Source organism: Cryptomeria japonica, chromosome 9, assembly GCF_030272615.1.
Source record: "Cryptomeria japonica chromosome 9, Sugi_1.0, whole genome shotgun sequence".
In the NCBI taxonomy this organism is placed as follows: domain Eukaryota; kingdom Viridiplantae; phylum Streptophyta; class Pinopsida; order Cupressales; family Cupressaceae; genus Cryptomeria; species Cryptomeria japonica.
In genome coordinates, this window is record NC_081413.1 from 216,283,206 (window position 1) to 216,309,566 (window position 26,361).

Consider the following 26,361-nt stretch of genomic DNA (forward strand, 5'->3'; position numbering starts at 1 on the left):
AGTAGAATTTTTGATCATGCTAATCTAAACAATGTTGAGAAGGTTGCACTGCCTGTTGTGACGTTTTCACACATCACCCCATGACAAATGGGGAACCCCACTTTTTCGCTTTCTAGATTGGTTGTCTTAGCTTAACTGCTAGTAGTTGTAGAATCTTTCGCTATGAGCCTTTCGTTTGAAGAAGTGCATCTTCTCAGGTAGCTAGATAGTGGTAGAGTCATTTCTCTCTCCTTATGTTGGAAAGAGGTCAATTGGCGTCAATCTGAGCATAGTAGGTAAGGAAGGTTAGTTGGGCAAAATTTGACTAAGTATGGGGAAATATCCTTTGCTCCCTGGCAGGAGTGACCTCACTTCCTTTGCCCTCGTTGGAGCGAAATGACTTCCTTTGCACTTCCATGGCATTGGCAGTCACTTCCTTTGACCTCATAGAAACAATGTGTGAGATGGAGATAGGGTGTCAAACAAGGTCAATTTGAGCAAGATACGCGAGGAGGATTAGACTGAGGAATCCCTTGAATGAAGTTTCACCAATTATGCAAAGTTTCCTTCATCCTCCAAGAGGTCTGATCACACTTCATCAAGAGGCAGATTGCAAGAGTGAAAATTTGGTTAAGTAGATAAAGATTTCCTTCGTTCCCCCCTTAGGAGCGAAGCACACTTCCTTTGCTCCCCCTTAGGAGTGGACTTCCTTCCACTGGTACTCAAAAGGTCCGAAATTCTTCTTTTGGTGTGATAAGGGTGTATTGATTCAGTTAATTTTGTTATTTCATCAATATGATTCAAAATGTTTTATTTTCCAGGTCTGATTGGAGAATCAAAGCGAGGAGTGAGGAAGCACATTCAAGATTACATCAAGATGGGATGCAACACAAGGCAAGCATGGCATTCAAGAGGAAGGATTTCACCGGCAAGCACAAGGATACCAAGAAGGTGACTGCGCAAGAAGGACTTAAGGATATTCAAAAGTTTTCATAAAAAAGAGGAGCATCCACCTCACCATTCTCTTTGACTTCTAGTTATGACACATGCCTAAACTCCTTAAAATCTACGATGACACATTAAGCAAGGTGTGACCTCAAGGAATAAGGAAGCTGGCCTTTGAAACAAGGGACCTGTCATTTAAACAAGAACACTGGATATTTAAATTCAAATAAGGTGAAATCAGACATCAAAGGCAAATTTCTGCATAATCAGATCATGAAAAAAGAGCAGAAATAATGACAATACAAAAGTACAAATTCAGGGCAAGTATGATGAAAATTAGAGGTCAAGTAGGGAAAATCAGATTTGGAATTCATTTCCAGATTTGAGAAAATATTGTTTTCTTTCCAGTATCTTGATCAAAATGCGTTTATTTTCCAGGTCCAAGGGAGGTAGTAGGATACATGGAGCATGGAACAAAGGAGATCAATTAGGAATTCAAGTTTCACATGCAATACAAGGAGAACGAAGGACTCAGATATGACAAGGAGTTTGCTTTTCCTACTTTCAGGAGTTATCGAGAATGTGAGAAAACGAATATTCCTTTTGACATTATTAAAGGAAAAGGTCCAGTTAATTTCAATCCAATCAAGACCTTAGGTGATCTGGCTGAAGTGAGGGAGTTTGTTCCACAAGAATCTGTGCTATATGCTGGCGAGACACTCTCAATCTTGCGAGAAGAGGTAAAAAATGAAGCCACAGTTCTAGGATTTGTATGAGCTCCATTTACACTAGCCTCTTATGTCATAGAAGGTGGCTCTTCTAAGCATTTTGCAAAAATAAAGCAAATGGCATTTCAATCACCCAAGGTTCTCCATGCATTGCTGAAAATATTTGCAGAATCTATGGTAAAATATATTCAATATCAAGTTGATAGTGGAGCTCAAGTGGTTCAGATTTCTGATTCTTGGGCAACAGAGCTTAGTCCAGTGGCTTTTGGAGAATTCAGTCTTCCTTACTTGAAACACATTTTGGATTCAGTGAAAAGAACCCATCTGAGCTTGCTTTTAATTTTGGTATGCTAGTGAATCTGGAGGATTACTGGAAAGGCTTTACTTAGCTGGTGTTGATGTTATTAGTCTAGATTGGAAGGTTGATATGGCAGAAGTAAGAAAGGACTGGGAGAAAATGTTGCATGTGAAGGGAAATGTGGATCCTGGTGCACTTTTTGGATCAAAAGATTTTATCGAAAACGAATTTATGATACAGTGACTAAAGTTGGGAGAAACAAACATATCCTTAATCTAGGGCATGGTGTGTTAGTTGGTACACCAGAGGAGAATGTTGCACATTTTTTTTGAAGTAGCAAAAGGAATTACATATTAGCTGGTGGAAGAATCATATGTTATCAAAATCAATAATGTTTCATGCTATGTATCAGCGATCCTACTTCCATTGCCCCTTGGCAGGAGCAGCTATACTTCCTTTGCTCCCTCAATGGAGTGATATCACTTCCTTTGTTCCCTTGAAGGAGCGACATGACTTCCTCTGCCTTCTAAGAGGTGAGCTGATCAACTTAGACACATTGAGAACAAGAACCTCAAGGTATGAATCTGCAAAAGGGGGCAAATTGATGAAAAGGTACTAAAGACCTACTGGAGATGGTGATTTGAAGTCACTTCCTTTGCTCCTTCATGAGAGCGAAGTGCACTTCCATTGCTCCTCAATTGGAGCAAACTTGTCTTCTTTTGCTCCTTCATGAGAGCGAAATGGCTTCCAAAGCATATTTTAATGATAATTTGATGCATCTACACGCGTGGAGAACAAAAACCTTGAGGTATTAATTGATGAAAATGACAAGTTGATAAAAAAGGAGGCTAACAGCAAGATGGAGATAGAAAGTTTAATGTCCTTCCTTTGCTTAAGTCTAGGAGCAATTTCCATTGCCCTTCATTAGGAGCAAATTGCATTTCTTTTGCTCATCAAGAGAAGCAGACTTTTGCTTGCACTTCCTTTGTTCTTGGATAGAAGCGAACTTTTTATTGCATTTCCATTGCTCCTCCTTAGGAGCGAAGTTCACCTCCCTTGTTTGTGTTTTGAAGCGAACTTCCTTTGCTTGGAGCGAATTTCTTCCTTTACTATCAAAGTGGATTGATTGCACTTTATCAAGAGGTGGGTCGCATGAAGATGTGGTTAAGAAGAGTGAACTTCCATTGCTCTTGGTTAGGAGTGAACTTTTCAAACAACTTCCATTGCTTATGATTTGAAGTGAACTTCACTTCCTTTGCCTAAGTCTTGAAGCGGATTTCCTTTGCCCAAGTCTTGAAGCGGATTTCATTGGTCAAGTCTAGGAGTGAACTTTTTTAAAGGTACTTCCATTGCCTCCATTTTGGAGCGAACTTTAGGAGCGACTTCCTTTGCTCCTCAATTGGAGCGAAGTCCACTTCCATTGCTCCTCAATAGGAACGATTTCCATTGCTCCCATATTGAAGCAAATTTCTTTTCTTGCTCATTGAAAAGATCACTTGAATAAATATTTTTTGGCGCTAAAGATTCAAACTAAAATGAAAATGTTTAAGAAGTCACTAAGTTGGCTCTATAGGAGATTACGAAATTTTGTGCAAAACCTCACTGAGTCGGCCTAGCAACTGAAAGGACAACTTCAGCAATCAGAATCAAAGATCAAAACAAAATGAATGGGACTTCAAGATGATTTAATCCAGCAATAAGAGTATCAATCCAAGCAAACTTCTTCATCATTAGAGGCAGATACCATCAGCAAAAAGTTGAATCTGAAGTTGAAGCCAACTTTGACATCCATTTGAGCAAACTTGAACAGAAAAATCAGACTTGCAAGACTAATCTATAAAGTGGATATCAGACTTGACTTGTAGTTGAAAATCAGACCTGCATCATATCAAGGTCATCCCCAATAAGCAGATTGAAGGTTTTGATACAAGGAATTTCAAGATCAAACATCATCAAGAAAGTCACGAGAAATCAAGGATTCCCCAACGTGAAGTCAAGAACTACACCAAGGAATTCAAGTCAAAGACAAGAAATTTCAAGATCAAACAACAGATTGAGGTGTTATCCTAGTCACCACTCACCAAATCAAGGAGTTCCACATCAGCATGTCCAGATGCAATGCACCTGATTCGTCCATGAGGGCACAAACTCCAATGTACCTACCCCCGTTTTCTATTGGTTCACATTCAGCATTGAACCTAAATGTAATTTTCTCATTGGCCAGAGGGAGTTGTTTTAACAAACCCTAATTGGGGTTTTCATCTTGTAATCTTGGCCGTTGATTGTGGATCAATCCAAGCCATTCATTGTAAAGAGAGCATTATAAAAGGCTCACTCTCCTCATTTGTAAAGGTTAATAGTTAATAGTCAATAGTGTGAGAAATAGTGAATAGGAGGTTAATAGCGAATAGTAAATAGCAGCTAGAGTAGACTAGGAGGAGAAATTGTTGCCAACGTTGTAAATAAACTTCCTTTTCATTGAAGTTATGGTGGAATGTGTTGTTTCTTTACAAGTGCATGGTTTCTTGTTGGATCTTCATGTTAGATGATGAGTAATTAGATGAATGAAAGGAGTTGTGAATGATTAATGATGAAATTCGTTTATCCATACCACTAGCAATTTGCTGATTGTAAGTTTGCCTTGTGTGGTCAACTGGAATTCTCAATGAGCTTAACTTCAATTGCTATTCACACTTGGATATGCATTGCCTTGTTGATGTCTTTGTTGTTGATAGTAATTTGAACATCACGTGCCTACCTTAGGAGATCACACTAGCTTTGTGGAGTTGTTCGTTGATGGTGAAGCAAAGCTTGGTTGAATTTCATCTAATCGTTCATTGTCTCTTGCATTCTTGGGAGTAGCGTAGTCTTCCTAAACCCATCTTTTTCGCCGCTTTTTTTTTCTCCATGCAAGTAATTAGAATCTAAGTTCTAGTAATTCAGGTATTCAATGTAAGTCCCCTTGGATTACCATCAATCACAACGACCAACTGTGCTTATCCACAAGTCGTGACCCGACATGAAGAACCTTGCAGTCTTCCACTTGATCACATTGTTTAGCATTTGAGAGGACTTTGCTCAAGCGAGGATAAGATACCTTGGTATTTTATTCTGTGTTTGATTGTGCCTAAAAAACACATCAACACTGCCATGCCCCCAAGACAGTGCTTTCACAAAACAAATCACAACCTCCATTAATAATTTTCCTAGTCAGTAACATAGAAGTCATTAAGAGGCCGACTAAGATATAGTAAAAAAGAAATAATTCCAATTGGCTATTTACCAAAGGAGGCCGACTAGATGAAAGGTCTTCAGGCAGTGATTACCAAACATTACCTTCATGTGGTGCTTGATGAAGAGAGGCATCCCTTACCAAATAAAGGGGTATGACTCCCTCCACTAAGCGAGATATAAAAGGAGAGAAATCTCATTTGATGGAGCAATCAATTGGACAATTACAAAATTCAGAAATCAAGTGAAATTGAGACACAATAGCTTTTGAAAATAAATATTGTTTCAAAAAGAATATTGTTTTGAAATAAGTGTAAAGAATAAGCTTAGAATATAAATTAGGAATAGCTATATATATATTGCAGAAATCAAGTTATTGCAACCACTTGTAAGTAAATTTATTGCATTTCTACTAGTAATATTTTATTAGTATATGATAGCAAATTCCCTTAGCAATCTATTTTGAATTCATTAGAAATGCCTTGCAAATAGGAAGAATGGCCATGGCCATTCTTCCAAGTTCATTACCCTTGATTACCCTACGTAGTCCTTTGGAGCGTTGTCATCTTCTTCAATCAAAGTATTTGACTAGTTGCCATCACCCACCTCAACACCTTCCACACACCCTTTCAAGAGTTTGATGCCCACTCGAACTTCACACCTTCGTTCAGCCATGCCCATGCCAACTCCCCACACCACAAATAGCTGTAGTAGATCATCATCCTCTTCCCCCAACTTTGGCCTCATGTTGCCGTCCGAGGTGAGAACTCGCCCTAGGATGGTGTGCTTCAAAAAGTCCCCCAGACCCCTGCACCACTGAGACCAGACAAGCTTGGTAATGAGAGCTTCCACTGTCTTCTTCGCTTCCCCAACATTGAGCAACATGGCAAAGAACATAGACCCGATATCATAATTCATTCAATATCGGCCATTCCCACTTAGGTATTCATCTCCCAAGACTAGTCTTAAAGCATGTAAACCACCTCTGCTTTGGTTTTGAACACCTCCATAAGCCTTTTCTCGAATACATTGCCAAAAAAACACTATTTGCCGTTTCTTTGCTTTTAAACAAATGGAGGTATCCATGGTAGCCATTACAAGTTACGCAGCGACGCCACCCATCTGCTCGATACTACATAGGCCAGGCATCATCATGAGGTGACCTGCTAGCGTACATACCTTAAATGAAGCACCTTGTTTCATAAAGTTTCTGTCCCGTCCACCCATTCTAGGCGTGGGAGATTGTGTGGGAAGTGATGCTATGGCAACACAATGTGTGCCATTCACTTGGGGATGTGTTGACGTGTCTAAAATCGCTGAACTTGCGACTTCATCTGGCCAACGCAGAATAGAATGTACTCGTCAAGTATCCTATCCTCTCTTGAGATAAGGAAATCCCTAATGCTGTTTCAATTTGATCAATGGGGACGACCTCAAGCTTTCGATTGCCAAGTCTTGACTGCAGGATAGCTCAACGGTTGATGTGATTTGCTAGGAGCACAAGGGGACTTACGATTTGCAACAAGCTAGTCTGCTGCGATTCTCAGACTACGAAATAAAATCAAAAGGGAAGGGTTCAGGAAGCCTAAGGACAAGGATGATAACAATTGATGTAGTGGGTAGACAAATTTCAATAAACCAGTTCTTGTTTCGCCAGAGATATCCTCACAACTAGACAAAAACGGTGCAAGCTCCAAGGGATGAAGGATTTTCAGACCGGAGACACTCGTTTTAGGCATCCAATTCTGGCGCAGCCTAAGACGAACACCTGCAGTTGAACTAAGCACGGTTTGGGTTCAGACTAACCATGCACGGTGACCTACAATTAGCAGACCCCCAATGGTATGAACCAGAAATGCATCAAATACGCCTCCACGCTTCACCATTAAAATCCTTGCACTCTAAAATTAACCAGCTGAAAGAAACCATGCAAACAGACTAAAACAAAGACAACAAACACCATATTTCAATGTTCATATATTTGCTTCAGCTGCATTACAACAATTTTTGCAGCATCTCTATGCTATGCTTAAAATCTAATCTATTCTAACTTCTAAAATCGAACTACAAAATTCTAACTACAAAATTCTCTCTAACTGTCTAACTATCTAACCATCTAACCCTTTACAAAAGAAAGGCCTCTGCCTTTTATAGAATTTACAATATTGAATAAGAGGCTAGGATTGACTGCATCCAAGGGCTGCAACCTGCCATCCAAAAGCTGGCAGCCTTAACCCATGCCCAATCAATTCTCAGTTATCCAACCAACCACAATTTCAACTACCTACAACTGTTTTGGCATTATTTTGAGTCTATCCGGTAGTTGGACATAACTGTCCACAAAAATATCTTGCGCGGGACCCATAGGCAATTTTTTCAATAAAACAGTTTCAATTTACATAAACTGAACCTTCTGGAATTAAATCGAGCTGTGTGCTTTTCCGGAGAACGCATGATTGCTGTACTCGGAGTGGTCTTTGGTCCCGGTGGTGGACTTGAGCTTGCTGTCCGGCGACACGCTTCCTAATGCCCGGTTCAAATCTCGCGCTCTTGCAGCGCGTTCCTACATCCTTTTCTCTTCCAGCTTTCAGTGCCTGGCTCTTGGTTTTCTGCGATGACGTCCTGCGACCTGCAAACAGTCAATTTCATTTTAATAAATCAATTGAAAAGATAAATAATTTAACTTAACAAATATTAAATTTTAATGTCATCTAGCCCGAGAAGTTCTTTGTGAGGTGTATCTTGAAATGCCGTGTTCTCTTCAAACGTGAAATCTGATCCTTGGTCTTGATGATGTTTGGGCGATCTGAATCCACTAAAGCTTTTTGGCTAACTGGCGAAAAAGTGATTTTGCCCTATTGTTCAATTTCGGCCTACAAGTTGGTTTTGAAAATATCTAAGTTTAACGCCCCTTTCGGCATTGGCATTTTCGGGCTAAAAGCCACTTTGCGAACTTGGTTTCAACAATTTTACCTTTTGCTTCTATTTGCCGAACTTCGGCTCAAGACGTGTTTTTGCAAACTTGGTAACTTAATGCCTTTCTATTTTAAAAAGTTTTCCTTTATTTCCCGAAAATCAGCAAATATGGGGGTTTTGGATGGTTCTTTAGACTTTTAACTTCTGCGTTTAACCCTTGGGCGATTTGCTCTCCTTCAACAAACCTTCAAACTCTACGTTTTCCCTTGGGCGTTGAAATTGGGGCTTATGGTCTTCGCAAGGATATATTTCGTGATTTACCCTCAGGTTGCGATTTCGGCGAATGAGGTCTCTTTTATTTAAACCTTACAAAATCGCGACTTTCCTCTAGGTTATGAACTTTGGGTTTTTGAGAGCTTTTGCAAACCTTCACTCTTCGATTTCCTTTCTTGGGTGAAATTTCGGTGACCTTAGAGGGTTTGTAAACTCTTTAAAACTTTTTCGCGATTTTAGACCTAGCCGAAGTTCGACAATTTAGTGGTTTAACGCAAACTTTATAAAAATTGCGATTTTCTTTCTGTTGCATGCAAATTTTGGGATATGAGGGTGGGGTTTTCAAACTTAAAACATTGCTACTTCGCCTTAGTCTTCGAACTTCGGTGATTTTAGGCTCTTTGCAAACTTTACAAAAACTTTTGCAACTTCACGTTAGTTCGCGACTTTGGCGTTTTGGAGGGTCTTTTCAAATTTTTCCCTCGCGATTTCTCTAAGTTGAAAACCTCGGCAATTTGACATGGTTTGCAAACTTAATAAATTTCGCACTTTACACCTTATTGGCGAATTCCGGGATTTAGGTTTTTTTTTGCAAACTTTCACAACTTTTTAAAATTTCTCCCTCTATGCGAACTTCGGCGAAATAGAGCATTTTGAAAACTCTTTAAAACTTTTCACAATTCCCCCCTGAAATGCGAATTTCGGTGATTTTAGCCAGTTTGCCAACCTTTTATTTTAGCACTTTAAAAGTTTTTCTTTTTATCCCTAGTTAGCGAAAATTGGGGTTTTCACCTATTTTGCAAACTTTCTAAACTTTTGGCATTTACGCCTATAGTGTGAATTTCGGCATTTTCATACCTTTTTGCAAGGTTTTAACTATGGCGTGATTTACCTTCAGCTCGCTATTTCGGGTTTTGAATGGTTTTTCCAAACTTTGGCGATTAAGGAGAGTCTGCAAAACTTTCAAAACCTTGTGAATTTCCTTTTCCATACATCGCGAACTTCGGGGGGGATAACGTCTCTTTGCAAACTTTTATAAAATTTCGACATTCTCATGAACTTCGGCGAAATAGTCTTTCGAAAACTTTCGCAATTTATCCATTGTTGGCGGATTTCGGGGGTTTGTGACCTTTTTCAAAGTTTTGATATTTTTATCTTTTAACCCCCATTTGGCGAAAATCGGCATTTCAATGTCTTTGCAGGCTTTAACTCTTTCTTCACATTTAGGCGACTTTGCAAGAATTGGGGAGTTTGAAGTTCGCAATATGGCCCTAGAGGCTGAATTTGGTTTTAGTGGCACTTGACCCTTCATATCCCCTTCCTCTTCCGCAAGGACAGAAAGGCACAAATTGGGGTCCCTGTCCAAGACGGGGATGGGTGTGCGATATGCGCAACAAATGGCGACTCGGTTGGGAAATGTTCCTGAACATTTCAAGGATGACTATCTGGATTCAACCCCAAAATCTCCAGTATATACCCCACAAAACAACCCAAATGACAGAAGATAGATTCAAAGTAAAAATGACTTCGCAAACTGAATCAAGTCACCAACCTTGAGAAATCAAGTGTGTGCATTGAAATCAAGGTTTCCTTTTTTTCTTGCTCAAAATTTTGGCAAATTTGCTTAAGTCCAGGTGAGTTTTATTGAGTTTTGAAGTTTCCTAGTGATTTTGAGTGGAAAAATCATCATTTTCCAGATGAAAATTCATATTCTAAGGGTTTAAAGGTCAAAATTCCACACTAGAGGTGCTTTTCCCCTCATATTCGTGACTACCCATGATTTTCCCCCACTCAAAATCCAGCCCATTTTTCCACCATTGAGAATCCATACTAGGGTCGATTTTCCTCGGGATGCTTTGATTTTGACTAAGTGTTAGGATTTTGTCTTGACTACCCTCGTTTTTCCACTGGGAGTATGGATAAGGTTGCGGATGACGTTTGTGATGACTCCACACCTGGATTGATTTTCCACCGGGCCTTTTGTGACAAGATTTTGAGGATTATTGTGTGGATATTCATTCCAGATGCATGACAATTTTCCACTGAGGGTTATTTTGATATTTTCGTGTCTGGATGAATGTCGAGACTCCAGACTAGGGTCGATTTTCCACCAGGGGCATTTTTGTGTTGAATGACGAAGTTTTAAGTGGAATTTTCATTCCAGACTAAGATCGATTTTCCCCTGGACCCCAATTTTGTGCACGTTGATGAATTTTGATAGGGATTTTCATCTCTACTAGGATCGATTTTCCCTAAGGGGATAATTTTGACGTTTTTAAATGATTTTAAATGGGATTTTTTCAATCCCTACCTAAATTGGTTTTCCCCAATTGGCCATTTAATTTAAATTTTGAAATATTTTAATAAATGAGCCTCATTTAATTGTTTTTGGTGAAAAGCAACGATTATTTAAAATAAATAAAAAACAATTAATGATTTGCAATGAACATTTAATGATTTTAACCTTCTAGAAGCAAATTGATTTTTGCCCGGCAAGTATAAGAGCAAGTTTTTTTTATCCCACATTGCTTGTGTGGTGAAAGTTGATGGTGAAAGCAAGTTTAAAGGAGGATATCCCAGCATTATTTTATCATTATATTTGCCAAGTATTAATGCGAGGGCGATTTTTCCTCCAGCTGGCGGTGGTTGCCATTGCTATCTTTTGCCATGATTTTTTTTGGAGGATAGCGATTTTTTGTGAAGTTGGCGATTTTTTGGAGAGAAGGCGATTTTTGTGTTTGGAGGTTCTTACCTCCAAATTTGGCGATTTTTCCTCCTTGGGTGTGTGCTGCCATTTTTGTAGATTACTGGTGTTTTGTTGTCAAACCTAAGGTTGCAGATTTTCAGACTTGTGTGACTCCATAGCTGGCTGGAAAATTCATTTTTCAGACCTACATTGTGTTCCCAGCCCATTTGTGCCTTAGGCGATTTTGTCTAGAGGTTGATTGGAGGTCATTTTCAGTCCATTTTCAGAGTTATTCAGAGTTGTTGCAGGTCTGCAAATTCCATTATTGGCTGCTGTCCTCAGAGATTTTCATTTCCAACCACCTCACCTTTGGCAATTTTGCTTGGAGTCCATTCCTTTGTCATTTGTCAATCATTTTCAGGGATTTTAATCACTTTCCAAAGTTCTGGTAAGTCTGAAGTAATCCATTTTCAGACTTGTCCTCAGAAAATTAAACTTTTACCAGCCATACCTACATTCTTGGATATGATTGCTTTCATCATCAAAAATTGATTTTCATCAAGTTTGTGCATATTTGGGTGATTGCAACATGTTTTTTAGAGATTAATTTGTGAAGTTGCAGGTTGTCTTCAGATTTGCTGGCAGCCATTGTTGACTTCGGAAGGTGTCTTCAAACTTGGTTTTGTGTGAAAACACAACCTTTCACACCTTTTCCTTAGTCATTGTTGATCCGGTATACTCCTTTGCATTCTAATTTGAACATAATTTCTAAGTATAAAGAGGCGTTTTCAGACTTTGGTCTAAAAGTTCTTGATTTTTGATGAACTTAATTAGGGTTTTATACCCCAACCTTGTCACATTTTTGTATTCAATTGTTGAAATCTATCAAGAGTGTGGATTATTTCTTGATTTCCATACCCAAATTAGTCTAAATCAATAAGAAGTTAGGAATTTTGTCTAGAATATTATTTATTTTCCTAAGTTCTAACTTCAAGCTTCGTACAGGTGCAATGTCGAAGTCTGGGCTCAAGGAAAGGAGAGAACAAAAAAAGATACTTGAGACTGGATTCTATCCAGAATCCAAGATGTCATCAAGATGGAAGGAGATAACAGACATGAACATGCATTTCCTGAACATGAACCAGATGTGGTTGCGTATGTTCGGAACTGGAAGCCAGATTCTTTCCCCAGCCTATGTGAACATTATGAAGAGTGGCATTTATCAGGCCGTTGGATTTCCGCAATCCATATATTGTAGTGAGCTTATCTTGGAGTGTGCATGATGTTATGATCCTCGCTCTTGAATTTAAGATTCCTAAGGGTGTCGTCATTGCCTACCTTGCTGAGGATGCGATTGCTGAGGTGTTTGGAATTCCACGTGGAGCAGACATGAAGGATATAACTAAAGATGAATATGAAGACCGATATAAGAAGAAGGTGGATGCGTGCAAGACCATGGTGAATAAGGAGTGGATGATCGAGCCTAGGACTCATCATTCCAAGGCTCCCAAGACACTCATGTGCATAGACTTCAAAGAGGAATATAGTGATTTAGTATTCTGCTTAACCAAGTGATGGGGATGTCGCAGGGTGCAATATACGATGAATGGATGTTCTATTTCATCCAGGATTGTCTAAAAGGAATATTTTTAAATTGGTCTGGAATCATAAGTGACAATCTAGACTTTCAATTGAGGAATGTAGAGCGGTCCAAGTCATTCGCCATGACTTCCTATTTGGTGTACCTTCTTGCATGGTTTGTTACATACAAAGGATTGATTTGTAGAGGTGAAGTCGGGAATGGACAAGGACAATTCAAGAGTTATGAGTGCTATCCACAACTGAACATGTATAGAATTGAAGATTATAAGAGAGTGAATGATGTATTCACAATTTACATTACGCGGATGCTGCAAGGTGGAGTCCACAGGAGGTTGTCCAAGGAGGCAACAAAGATGAAAGAGAAATATGGATTGTGGTATATACAGTTTCTCACTTTCACATACCTTAGGATTCATGGGTTTCAATCCAAACCCTACAGTCTTCTTAGGTATCCTTCTGACAGAGTGATCTTGTTGGAAGTGGTGACACAGCTTCTGGAGTTTGATTCTATCTAGAAGGAAAAGCACAGAATGGGCATGACATTTCCTATTTCAGTTGGGAAAACGTTGGAGGTTTGCCAGTCTGCCTTAGCAGCCAGCACAACAAGTGAGGAACTTGCATTCTATCGATTTGCAACATATAAGAAAAGAGCAAGGTTTGATCCAGATAAGAAAGTTGGAAGGATCAGGGGAGAGAAGTTCATCCACAAGGTAGACATAGAAGATTATTGGGCCAACCTGATGGACGAGTAGGCAGTGAAGAGACGAATGTGGTCCAGGATGTCAATGGATTTCATGAGGAAGTGTGGACTTTTTCTCATTCCTGACCAAGTGTTAGATGACAGGGATCATACACATCCACAATATGAAAATGAAATGAAGAAGACGATTCTATTGCCTAATTGGTCAGAATCAAAAGAAATAGATTTGAGTGTATTGATGAGAGAGGTCTTGAGTTTCTCCTGAGCATGGGTGGATATTCAGATGAATAAGCTAGTTGATATGGGTGTCTCCTTCACTTATGAAAAGATGAAACAGGAGGAATCCGCTTCCAAGGATGATCAGAGGACTATCAGTGATGTCAGGATTCATGCGGATGAGGAGAGTCAAGCTCCCAAGAGAAGGAAGAACACACCAAGAGAAGTCAAGGCTAGAGGGAAGAAGATTGAGGAGGTGAAGAAGAAGAAACAAAAGACTTCTATTCCTTTGCCTATCATTCCTTCACCACCTCTCAGTATCTCATCAATCAAGGAAGTTGAAATGCCAGAACATAACAGGGAGTTCGAGCAATGTTCCAACACAGTGATACTACCAGAGAATATTCAAGATTTACATGCCACAGCGACATCTGCTCCACCTAATGAGGATGATTATCAACCGGGATCCCCAACTGTCCTTTTGGAGGTTAGTTTGGGGAAGAATGTATATGATTTGATGAGGAATAATCCTGATGATGATGACGATGTTATCTCCGCATTGAGAGAGCTTGATCGAAATATGTGTCTTGATGATGGTATGGAGATGGCCGCTATTCCTGATTGGCTGATGAAGAGTATGGAGAAAAGTAAGAAAATGATAGAGGCATAGGCTATTGATGACGTTGATGGCTACTTAGCTAGGAGCAATAAGGAGAAAGAGCCTAAGAGAGCTGAGATTTTGTCACACATAGCTAGAGATGAGACAGGAATGCGAATTGCGCAGGCGGCTGTTCTTATTGCAGGTGTGATAGCAGACATTGCTACTCCCATGGATTTCCAGATTACTTCTGTTGCCCTCGGCCGTACTACAAGAGAGTAGGAATTTCAGGAGGTCGGTGATAACCTTAGGGCAATCAGTGTGAGATTAGATAGAGAGATTGAAGAAAAGGAGAAGTACAAAGAAGAGAATATCAGACTTAGAGAGTACATTGCAGGGATAAGGCGTGAGAATCCCACCCTTATTTCCCCTATTGCAGTTGACCGTGGACTACATTCACATTATGAGGCAGCGAGATATACTCTCGGAGGTGGAGAAATGGATTGAGAATACAAAGAGACAGGTGGATGATTTCCTTACTCAGTTTGCCCAAGCATTTGACAGGACAACAGGGCTCATGTTCAGAATCCAATATTTTGGAGGAGTTTGGGAAGAATTCAGGCCTATTCAAGAGAAGACTATTCCACGCCTCAAGGCTTTGAAAAAGGTTCATAAGTCCACGTTGGTCAGGGAGAATGTTGTGCACAATGGAGATAGATACGATTTCCATGGCTAGTATTGTTCATTGGCCATGAAAAAATCAGCTTATGAGAGCGCACAACTGAGTTGTGCAGAGATGGAAGGATCAATTCACGATATTCAGTTGAAGATCCTTACCTCAATAGAGGAGTTATTGGGGGTTGATGTCAATGATGCTAGTGGTTTACACTTGGCCGAATTAAGAGACAAGATGAAACTTATGTATTTTTGTCAGTTGGACTCTTTGAAGAAGAGTCAAATGGATGATTTGGTCTCTTTGTTGATTCATGTACATGGTTCGCAGAAGCTCATGCTAGATTGGGCGAACACTTTGGATGCTTGCTCGGATGCGTTGGACGTGATTGATTTATAGTAGAATACCTTACCTAGCATTTCCACAGAGGAGTTAGATTCTGTATTGGCTAGATTCTTGGAGTATGCTAGGAGAGAGAGAGGTGCAGAGAGGAATCTTCTAGAAGATTCCCTATTTGATGACTAGGTATCTTTCTATTGGGCCATATGTTGGTGGCTCCATTTTTTATGTAAACCCTAATTTGGGCAATTCTAGGGTTTCGTTAGCATGATCTTGGCCCTTGATTTAGTTTTAATCTTGGCCATCCATTTTGTATGAGACTCTATATATACCTCATTGCTTCTCATTTGTAAGAGAGTTTTTGTAGAATTGTTGGTATATGCTGCAGCTATTTGAATATAAATCATTGTTCGACCTGATGGTGATTTTGTCTTTCAAGTGTTCTTTTTGCATTCAAAGTTCTCAATTCCTCCAAGTTAGATTAGAATTTGTTTTCATGTTTTTTACATTGAGTGGAAGATTTGTTTAGTATATTTGTGTGGAATCCTTAATCCATACCACTAGCTTCTTGCCGTTGGTAAGTCTTCCTTGTGTGGTCAACTGGAAATTTATGCAAGCTTAACTTCAATTATTGTGTGTCCCTTGATATGCACAACTTGGATGGTGTCAATGTTTGATGGCAGTAATTTGAAAATCAATAAGTATACCTTAGATGATTGCACTAAGCTTGTGTCAAAACCTGTTTGTGAGACCTTGCCTAGTTTGATTCCACTAAATTTGTTCATCATTTCCTACATTCCTAGGCTTAGAATAGATTTCCTGAACTCTATTCCTTTTGCCCATTTTTTTAGTAAGTCTCAAGTCCAGAGCTACATTGCCATATCCTAAGTTATCAGCGCACCCATTCCCTATCCATGATCTATGAAGTTGATTCGAACATTTGTGCAAGTCCCCAAGTGAAAACAGCAATTCACATCGACCATTGAGTTACCCACTCGTCAAGACCTGCCATGTATAAACCTTGGAATTATTTTAGTTGATCTTACCCTTAGCATCTGAGGTGATTTTGTTCAAGAGAGGGTAAAGTGCTTTGGTATTTTATTTTGAATGTTATGTGCCTAAAACACACATCAACATGCTGCTTGAAACTCCGCTTCATTATTCGTAGTGGGACCTGATCTCTTCCCCACCATCTTTAGAATCTTTCCTTCATGACTTCTGATCACACATCCAACACCAGCCCATCTCAGGTTTCCCCTAGATGCCCCATCGAAGTTGATTTTAATCCATCCCTAATTTGAAGGCTTCCACTTGACATCCCTCCTGACCCCATAGGACATATTAACTTGTCTAGCCCCATAAACACGGGTAATTTACTGTAATATTACCAAGTGACATATTGTGAATCATTTACATTGGTGAAATTTCTGGTTATAGATATTTTGAAAAAGTCATGATATGTTCAAGAAAATGTTGGAAACCTTGCTTAGAAAATAAATATTGGAATATATCATGATAATTTAAAGATGTTTGCTTCTAATACAATATTTATGTCTTAGTTTATTTAAAAAAGAGGAAATTAAGTGGAATTTCATTGGAATATTGAAAGTCCACTTATCGAAAAGAATTTCCTTTAAGGTTTCTTATCATTTAAAGTATCTGTATAATTTGAGATAAATTTTCGTGGAATTCTTCTTGAATTTATTTTCCAGTTTTAAACTAAATTTCCTTTAATAGTTCATGTAGTAGGAAATTGCTGCAAACATCTGTTATTGTTTGAAGTAGGTTTTTAAAATTCCTGTAAGATTTCATGTCTTAGGTTGTAACTTCAAGTATTTGTGTAATTTGAACTAAGTTTTGCTGAATTTAACTTGAATGTTTGCTAAATTTCTCAGGACTCCATATGTGCAAGAGCAGGTCAACATTGGCAGTGGACCGCCAGGATCAAAGGTGTCATGGTTCAGATCTTCAAGTAGCGAGCCTCGATTTATTAATACAGTGACCTTTGAGTCTACTGCTGACAATGGTAGCAGTGCGCCAACTTTGGTGATGGTTCATGGTTATGGGGCTTCTCAGGGTTTGTTCTTCCGTAATTTTGATGTGCTTGCCACTCGATTCAGAGTCATTGCTATTGACCAATTAGGGTGTGTAATCTAATAACTATATTTTGCATTTTTTTTAAAGTTCTTGTTGGTATCAAACAATCTGAATTTGCTAATAGGAAATTTTCGTAGGAAGGACAAGTAATTATTCTAATATCTGAGTATGATAGGGTATGATAGGGTATTTTGAGGTTGCATATGGTTAATTGAGTTTAAGTTAGATATTGAATATAATAGAAAAATAATTCCTATCAATTTATATGTGTAGTAGATTTATCATATTATCATATATCATTCCATTACATATAGGAAAATAAGAAATATAAGGTAAAGGCCAAGGCGATATTAAGGTCAACCTCTGTAGCACATCAAGTTGAAATTGAGACCTCTTTTGTAAAATCAAGCGACGATTTTCACTTTACCTTTCATGTATATATTGTTCAAATCTTGTACTGCTGGGGTTTTAACCTCACGACCAAGCACAAATGTCAAACAATCCTTGCCAATGCATCTTATCTTATAGAAAAAGCATAGAAGTTTTTTTCTTAATTAATGATGTGGCTAATTATGGAGGTTTTGTTTTTTTTGGTACATTAATTGTGGTCTAGGGGACCATACCTCTGTATTAAACTTAGACAATATAAATGCAAGGTTTTGCATCAAACCTTTTATCAGGTGTGCAGTGTAAATTCAACAAACTCAATTCACTCCATGTGGGGAGCATCTACTTACCATCCCACCCTGCTGAACAGCCAGGGATTATACACTGAAAAACTTGTAAATAAGAACTTTCTTTACATTTATATAACTATCCAGAGGCTGTATTGAACAGGTGAAGGAAACTATAAATAAAATGAGCAGTGATTAACCTACCTCTGTCACAGTTACTTCACCTGCCACTTTACACATATCACTGGTCATCATTGCTTTGCCATCCTTTGTTTCATCTTAAGAGGTGTTATGATTGGTAGATATGGAGAGGTGGTTGAAGTGTTATCCAAATCCTTCCAAGGCTTTAGGAGAATATCAATAATTAAGTCTTTATCTTTATCCACTACATTGTTTATTATGGATCCACTTCTTGATTGATCTCTTGGTAGCAATGTTGAACCAATAAGAAGTCTAAGGTGTCTAATAAAGGTGATACATTTTGTAAGATACTTGCCACTATATAGTTCGAAGAATACCTCTTTTTGATGGCATTGACAATAATTATGGAGTCTCTTTCCAAAATAGTTGAAGAAAGTCCAAAATTTGCACAAACCTGCAAACCCAGAATGAGAGCCCGCACTTTTGTTTTGTTGTTAGTTCATTTTTTTGATGCTTTCTAATCCAGAGAATTTGCTTCATTCTACATAATGCAATCAAATTCAGAGGGACTGGGATTTCCTCAAGATGCTCTATCAAAGTTTAATTTTGAGATGGCCAAGTGGAGAAGTAGACCAAATTAACCCCATCCTGGGATTTTAATTAGACTTAACTCCACAAGCTCCAAACATGGTCAGCATTGTCAGATTTAACCATTTTTTATTTATCTGTTGATCCCAAAAAATATTTCTTCTTGATTGATTTATCCTTCATCAATCCATCACTACTTTGACAATTGAAATTTCAATTTTGACTAGGAAAGAGTATATAGACAAGGATTTTTTTCCTCCAAGATTTCCCAAATGACCATTGAGAGGCAGATGGTCAACAAAATTGAATATATTGATTTTTATTGTACCCATGGCCACGACTTGAACAAATCTAGAATATTGTTGAGTGGGGGCTCTTGACCATCCCAACTTGATTCTTAATCATTTCCAGTATTCCATAGTGAAGCGACAACTTACAAAGAGATGATTTATTGATTCTTCCCTCTCCCTGCATAAGATACACTAACAGAGACCGTCATAACCAATCTGCTTCAATCGATTAGCCATGAGGATTTTCTTATGTAGGGTTGCCCATGAGAAAGCTCCAAGGGAAGCACACCTTATTCCATCTATTTTCTGTTGGCCGCTCCTCTTCGATTGGAAGAGAGGAAGCCACTTTGTACTTAAGTTTGGCAAAGTATTGGTTGGTTTTCAAGAAAATCCATTTCGTCAAATCATCCTCTTCCCTTTGTCAAGGTTCTCTCACATGACAATTTTTTATTCAATAATGCAATTTTGGTAGTCTAGGTCTTGGTTTGAACAGGGTTATATTCCTAAGTGGTTTCACCATTTGGTCCTTTTCACACTTTATTGCTCAAGTTTACTTAGGGCACATTTAGGGAATTTTCACTTGATGTCTCATATCATAAGATTAAGACACGTTATAACCTTATTTTGGCCAATGTGTCACTTTGGCCTATATAACCAAGGGTTGCTCATTCATGTACACACACAGTGATCATATTCTATATGAATTCTTTGATAGGTATATGGTTTATATTTGTCATATTGATCTTTTGGTTCTTTGTGCTTTCCATTACACCTTTAGATCTTGGGTGGCTATCTCCATAGCCAAATCTTACACTAGGATTTTAAAACTTGAACAATCTTTCCACTTCCTTTCAACCACACATTGACACTTGAATATAAAAGATAGTTTTTGACTTTGAAGTCTCACACATTAGAGAAAGTGTTTCCTTAGCTTTCGCAAGATGAAGCTTGTTAGCAAGGGAGGGGTACCCATTCCAATATTCTTCCTAAAAATTTGCTTGAAGGTTGCTTGACTTCCAAAGGTCAAGTGATTGGTTATTATGGATCTACAATTTAGCATAAAATTCAACGTGTGAGGATCAACCATTGTAAAGTTTGAGATGGCTTCCCAAGAATCTTAGTCCATAAGAGGTTTGGATTGGCAAACATTAGCCACACAAGCTTTGCACCTAGCACTCTGTTTTGAATTTCGGAATGTCTCAAATTGACCTCTCCATTTGATTTTAGAGAATAAACTATGTCCTAGGCTATATGAGAGATCTTCTTTTGATCTGTAGTCCTTGCCATAAAAATTTCAGCATCACATGGTTCATATCCTTTATTGTTTTAGAGGGTATCTTGATAAGTCATGGGTGGAGGGTCCAATTAAGGATTATCCAACCATGCACGCAATCATATAAACAGACATAGTGAAACTCAATTTATACAATGAATACTGGAAATAGATCTTATTGATTTCCAATCTTGAATTACATTGCAATTTGCTGTAATTGTCTTACAACATGAGGCCTTGGCCTTCAACGATACATGTGAACAACAATGTGCAAATAACAAAATTCTCATATGACTAGTTTTACCACCAAAATCTCTAATCAATATGTGAACTCGAATGCTAACCCGAATCTATGAATAATGCTAACTCCCTTCATTGCCTTTCAAATGATCTGGAGTGGTGTTTATATAATGAGTTTTTACCCTTGGAGTGATTTGTGTTGGCTGCAAGGTAACAGAAAACTTGATGCTAGATGAAATGTGTATCCTAATAGCATGTAAAATGGAACCTTTAAAATATAATACAGTGAGAAATCTGCAATAGGTCTGGTGGAGTTTTTAGAATCCCATCCTCTAGCCAAGATTCTTTAGATTTTTGTTTCCAAAAAAATTCTTCTCTCGTGAGAATTTTCAAATACTTAGCCAACAATGCCTTTTCTTGAAGGAAAACTTATTGATCCGTTCCCAGGTTTGCATACCCAGGCTTAGACTGAGAAGCTCCCTTCCGCTCCTACTTTCTAAACAAAGGTATTTTTGAATGAGTTCCAACTCCACTATTTCAAACATCCTTTGAGTTGCCTCTGTTTCCTTACCAAAACGTACATTTTCAACCTTTCACCGTGGGTGCATTCTCCCACCAAGATTTCGCAAGATTCAAAGTATTCATCTCTAAGCCACATTTTTTCAAATTTGAAGAGGAATCTGACTAATGGTTTGTCTTCCAAAATTTGGAAAAGAATAGGAAAGTGCTTAGAGCTTGAGATAGGTAGAATCAAGCTTTCCTAAATACTATTGTTATTCATCAACGAATTACTAATTAGGAACCTATCTAACCTTTTTGCAATATTGCTGAAACCTAGTCCCTTGTTTGTCTAGGTGTAAGTACCATACCTTGGTGTTAAATCAATCAATTGTTGTCTATCAACAAAGTGTTGGAAATCTATATAAAACTGATTCCTTTGAAGAAGACCACCTCAGTTATCATCAATGGTAGAATCACATTGATGTCACCCCCAAGGATGATCAGTTTGTGGTCCATAGGTTGAAGAGAGGCCAAGAAGTATTCCCAAACTGTTTTCTGGGGAATGAGTCCAACAAGCCTACATATATTAAAAAGCAAAAAGCTCAAATTGGAATTGGGGCTTACAATTTTACACACCTCTCAATTTTGACCTATTCCGATAATTTCTGCTTTGATAGAAATAGGAGATCACAAGATAACAAGGCCCTTGGAGGCACTATTTGCTTCCACAAATTCACTGTTCTGTTTTTGCCACCTTTTTAATCGATGAAAACCCTCATCATTGTTTAATTTAGATTCTTGGAGAAGAACAATATCAACTTTGCATACTTCTAATTGAGGCTTGACTATGTGTTATTTATTATCTTGGGATGGTGGGATGTGGGGTTGTGACTTAAGGATGGGGAAACCGAGAGCCTAGATTTGAAGATGACAATGCAAATATATATATATAGTACTTAAGAAAATAGTTATGTACAAGGAATAACATATGAAACTTTGAAATCCTCGAACATATTGCTTTGAATAATATATATATTCAAAATGATTACTCTCAAAATACAATTGGTCAATGGTCCAATGCCTTGAATCATTATTCATTCCCAAAGTCCATGCCAAACTCTTCCAAAGCAATACCTACCAACCCTATTTGTGCTGCTTCTTCATCAACTTATGCTGGCTCATTTGGTTCTGCATCCCATTGGGTTGTTGGTCTTTCCTTGTACATAAGCACGTTGTAGTCAATGAGACACAAGGTGCTATGTTCAACTACAAACTTCTTGCCCTCCTAGAGGTAAGTTTGTTCCTCTTAATAAAATGGATGAAACTATAAGTAGATTAGTTTCTCTTGGTAGCTAAAGAACTAGAGGCTTGGGATAGCAAACAGATGGCTAGTGTGGCTGTCAAAGAATCAGATCCATGCATAGTCCACCATAGAATTAGATCCTCCTATGCTTTAGTCTCCTTGTTCATCTTGGCTTCATTTGAATACCCCCTAACAGTGGCAAATTTTGTCAAATCAGTATGAAGGATGATAGCTTGTATAAAATCATACATCTTCTAAATGGTTTTCATGAACCTTGCCTTCATGTCAACATCCTATATAAGGGTAACTTGGCTAGGCTTTTGCACTATCATTTTGGGTTTGATGTATAGGAACTATGTGCAATGGAGTGTTTTGTTTCTTCCATCAGCAATGAATGATTGGCTAAATATGTTCATTCGAGAACTCTAAAGTGGGGTCTTTCTCTTGTACAATGGCCTTCATTTGGTCAAGCATACTATCAATACAGTTATACACCTCTCCAAGGCTAGGTGCATTTGCATCCCCATATCTAATAACTCTAAAGATTGGAATAATGATGACAACTATGCATCTCACATCAGCCCAAAATGTGTCACTCTTCAGCCATCTTTTACTCTCCTCCCCTACTCTGACTTAGAATCAAGCCATTGATTCCAGTCTGTTGTCATGACCATTAATTCCATTGTCTCTTGTGCAAAAGAATGGAGTATGAGACATATCTAGTCTCTACAAGCTCGAAAAATTCCTTCTTAGAGAAGGTCCTAAAGAGTGCATGTGAAGTATGATGGTTGCAAATGAAGTTAAGCATCGGCACATCTCTAGCATCCTTAACCACCTTTTTGATCCTTCTGATTTTGTCCATGTCTTTGAGTGCATTATTCATGTTATGCACAAAACAAGGAGTCCACCATATATGTTTGTAGGCTGCTCCAATCAATTTCCATGTTGTTTTGCACACATTGCATTTTTCACTAGTTGCACCACATTCTCTAGCCCAACCTCCTCAATAGCATCTCTTAAGGTTTTGGAATTAAAGATTAGCATCCTTGTGGTGCCCTAAACAATCAGTAGCTCTAAGGAAGTAAGGGCTATCTTCACATGTGACCATAATGTTGATGAGTGGATGATGGCTGATATCATTCACTCATCCACGGTTATGTTACATTGTTTACTCCTCTACATCAGCCTTACACATAACTATTATAGAGGCCTCATTTTTAATTCAGCAAAGCAATAACCTATAATTCTATTGAATCATTAGATCAAGACAAAAAATGTTGCTAAAGGGGCCCAAAACCTTCAAATTCGTCAAAATTATTCATAGATTAAAGCTACACAGAAAGATTTAATTAAAAATTAAAATGCTGGACAGACCAGCAATTTGGTCATCTAAATTACCAAGAAAAACACCAAGCAAACTCATGTTTGCAGTTATATATAGACATTCACAACCGGCTACCATCATCACTGATTCACCATAGACAGGATTACAACACCTATGAACCAAAAACTGGGCTCAAGCATGTGAGACTTTCATTAATAGACAATTAAGGTGCAACATCATTCTAATCATTATACAGAAAGACCTACATACCCATAAAAAAGAAGCAATTTTAAATTTAATCTTTTTCTTATTGAAAAGATCACCTCCAAGTTTGTTGTGCGGGTCTGCCACTTTATGTAACATGCAACAACCTATGCAAATTTGAAATAACAACTTTTACATCTATTCAAGCAGAAAAGAAAAGAAAAAGCTTGCAATTTTTTTTTCTTAACATTAACATTGATCTGAAACTGAAATCTTGAATTAAACAAAGATCTACGCTATGAGCAAAACTAGTAGATACGAACATAAACTTTAACATTTCAATTTAAATGAAAAGAGGTTTAGAATATACATTTTTCCAGATGCCAATATTATGAACTTTCATAACTTTATCAATAGACCAATGAGGAGGGGAAGTATCATCAGTTATATTTTTCTAAGTTAATTATTAATGCTCAATTATGTGATATATTGTAATTTTAGTTTCTTGTTAGAAACTTTCTATTTTGTAATTCCTTGTAATTCTTTATAATGATCTTCATGATCATTCGTAAATACAACAATCAGTTTTTTACCAATTACATTTTCCGTAATATGGTATTAGAGCCATCTTAAAAAAGAAAAAATCGTTTTTCTAAGAAATTTTTTAAGTTTTTGAAAAACGTTTTTCGAAAAAAAAAAAAAAGTTTTGCAACTTCCGCCATTTTTTGTGCCTATCGCGACCTCATACGTGATTTTTTTGGGCATACTGTGGCGTGACGAGGGTTTTGTTCCCATTTTTTTGCGATCTGTATTTCTTTGACCTACGTTTTTTTTCCTGACAATGGCTTCTTTTGGGTGAAGGCTTTTGTTTTGCTGCGCGTTTCTCCTATGGCGCGACCCGCGACCTCTCCTCCCACACGCGCGACCTGCAACTTTGGCTTGTGTTTTTATTTTACCCTTTGTCCGCGCGACGTATCTGCTTTCACGTGAGGGTTTATTTCGACCTGCGCGATTTTTAAAATCGTGTCATGTCTTTCCTTCTTCGCGCGTGTTTTTCTTTCAGCTTCTGCAAAATTTTTTTGGCAATGGAAATAATTTTGGAGGATTTTTTTGGCGTTGAAATAATTGTGGAGGATTTTTTTCGGCGATGACTAGGGTTGTAACCCCTATTTTTTGTGGCAAATATAAATTTTTTGACTGATCCGACTAGGGTTTTATCAAAATCCTTCGTTTTTCTGGTCGGAATAAATTTTAAACCACAAATTCTTGGTGGGTTTTACGAGACCTCAACTGGGTCATTAGATTTTTCTGGGTGCATTGCTTTCCGTGCCTCAATTTTTGAGCCATCAGATCTGCATTCAGATTTTAGATTCCTTGTGGGTTTTTCAAGAACTCTTCTAGGTCTTTGTCGGATTTTTCTGGGTCAGCCAAATTTTTTTCTCGAAATCCGTGTCAGTCATACTTAATCTTTTTCGAAGTCTGTACCTGATTCCGCCTCTATTTTAGATTCACGCCTTTTCAGATTTTCCAGTTTTTCGTGCATTGGGAAATGTGCAAAGTGGCATCATTGACCAACTTGATGTTGGAAGGAAGTCAATGATTTAATGGCAAGAATTATAACACTTGGAAGCAGTGCATGTTGACAATTTTCGAATATTGCCACCTTGAGGAATAACTGGACAGTGTTATAATTTTCGAATATCGCCGCCTTGAGGAAGTATGGACTAGTCGCAAACCCAGGATTAGGCATCTGAAAGTTTTTGGCTCACTTGCATATGTTTGGATTCCAGATGCCAAGTGCTCTAAGTTGGATTCCAAGAGTCAGAAGCTTATGTTTACAGGATACAGTGACAACCATAAGGCCTACCAGCTGATTGATGTAGACATTGATCGTCTTATCTTCAGTCGTGATGTTGTCTTTGATGAAGATCAAGGACCATTTCAGCCTTCCTCGACTGAGCATGTAATGTCCCCTTCTCACTGATGACCTTTCAGTGGTCCATTAGCCTATTCCTGAGACCCGTAGGCTAGGTGGAATGAAGAATGAGGGGTCTAGCATTGATGAAACGAGGACTTACTATTTTTAGTAAGTCAGGGAATGGCCATTCTGGTGTTACTGTCCTACTGAGCTCTCCATGTTTTGCCTCTAGACGCGATGATCATGCTTTTCTGAGTATTAGTTCTTGACTTACTGTTTTTAGTAAGTGGCAGTGTGGCACAATTCTATTTTTGGCAGTAGACAGGGTTCTGATTCTGCAGCAGTTCTGTGGTCGTCCTAGCTCAGTTTCATCCTAGTTGTGTTAATAATCAGTACGAGAGTCATATGCGACATAATTAAATATTATTTCCATATCTTAAGGTTTAATATTTAATTAATCTGATTATTTGCGACCGATTTATTAAAATTGGGATTAATGCCTATTTTATCCTAAGTGTTTGGCGAAACTCATGTGTACTATGGGATGGCGAAATATTTTAGAGGAATAGTATGTTATATTGCATCTCCATTATTTGCCAAGTAATTAATGTGGGTCCCTTCCCT

General features: G+C 38.2%; 2 protein-coding genes and 1 pseudogene across 4 annotated transcripts in view; 2 read left to right on the top strand and 1 right to left on the bottom strand.

Moving 5' to 3' along the window:
- LOC131044508 (probable 1-acylglycerol-3-phosphate O-acyltransferase) overlaps positions 1 to 26,361 on the top strand; it is a 99,209-nt gene that overhangs the window by 34,758 nt on the left and 38,090 nt on the right. The window contains exon 2 of the mRNA XM_057977845.2: positions 17,080 to 17,328. Coding sequence (XP_057833828.1) covers positions 17,080 to 17,328 — 249 coding nt within the window. The remainder of the gene's footprint in view (positions 1 to 17,079; positions 17,329 to 26,361) is intronic.
- LOC131044509 (uncharacterized) overlaps positions 1 to 26,361 on the bottom strand; it is a 71,528-nt gene that overhangs the window by 8,904 nt on the left and 36,263 nt on the right. The window contains exon 2 of one of the 3 annotated variants that reach the window (XM_057977847.1): positions 5,035 to 5,156. The exons of 1 other annotated variant lie outside the window; for it this stretch is intronic. In XM_057977847.1, coding sequence (XP_057833830.1) covers positions 5,090 to 5,156 — 67 coding nt within the window. In that variant the 3' untranslated portion in view covers positions 5,035 to 5,089. Of the gene's footprint in view, positions 1 to 5,034; positions 5,157 to 7,530; positions 7,811 to 26,361 lie in introns of those variants that run through there. One more of the 3 variants, XM_057977846.1, reaches the window with a different exon arrangement.
- LOC131044604 (uroporphyrinogen decarboxylase, chloroplastic-like) lies at positions 1,431 to 2,302 on the top strand (annotated as a pseudogene).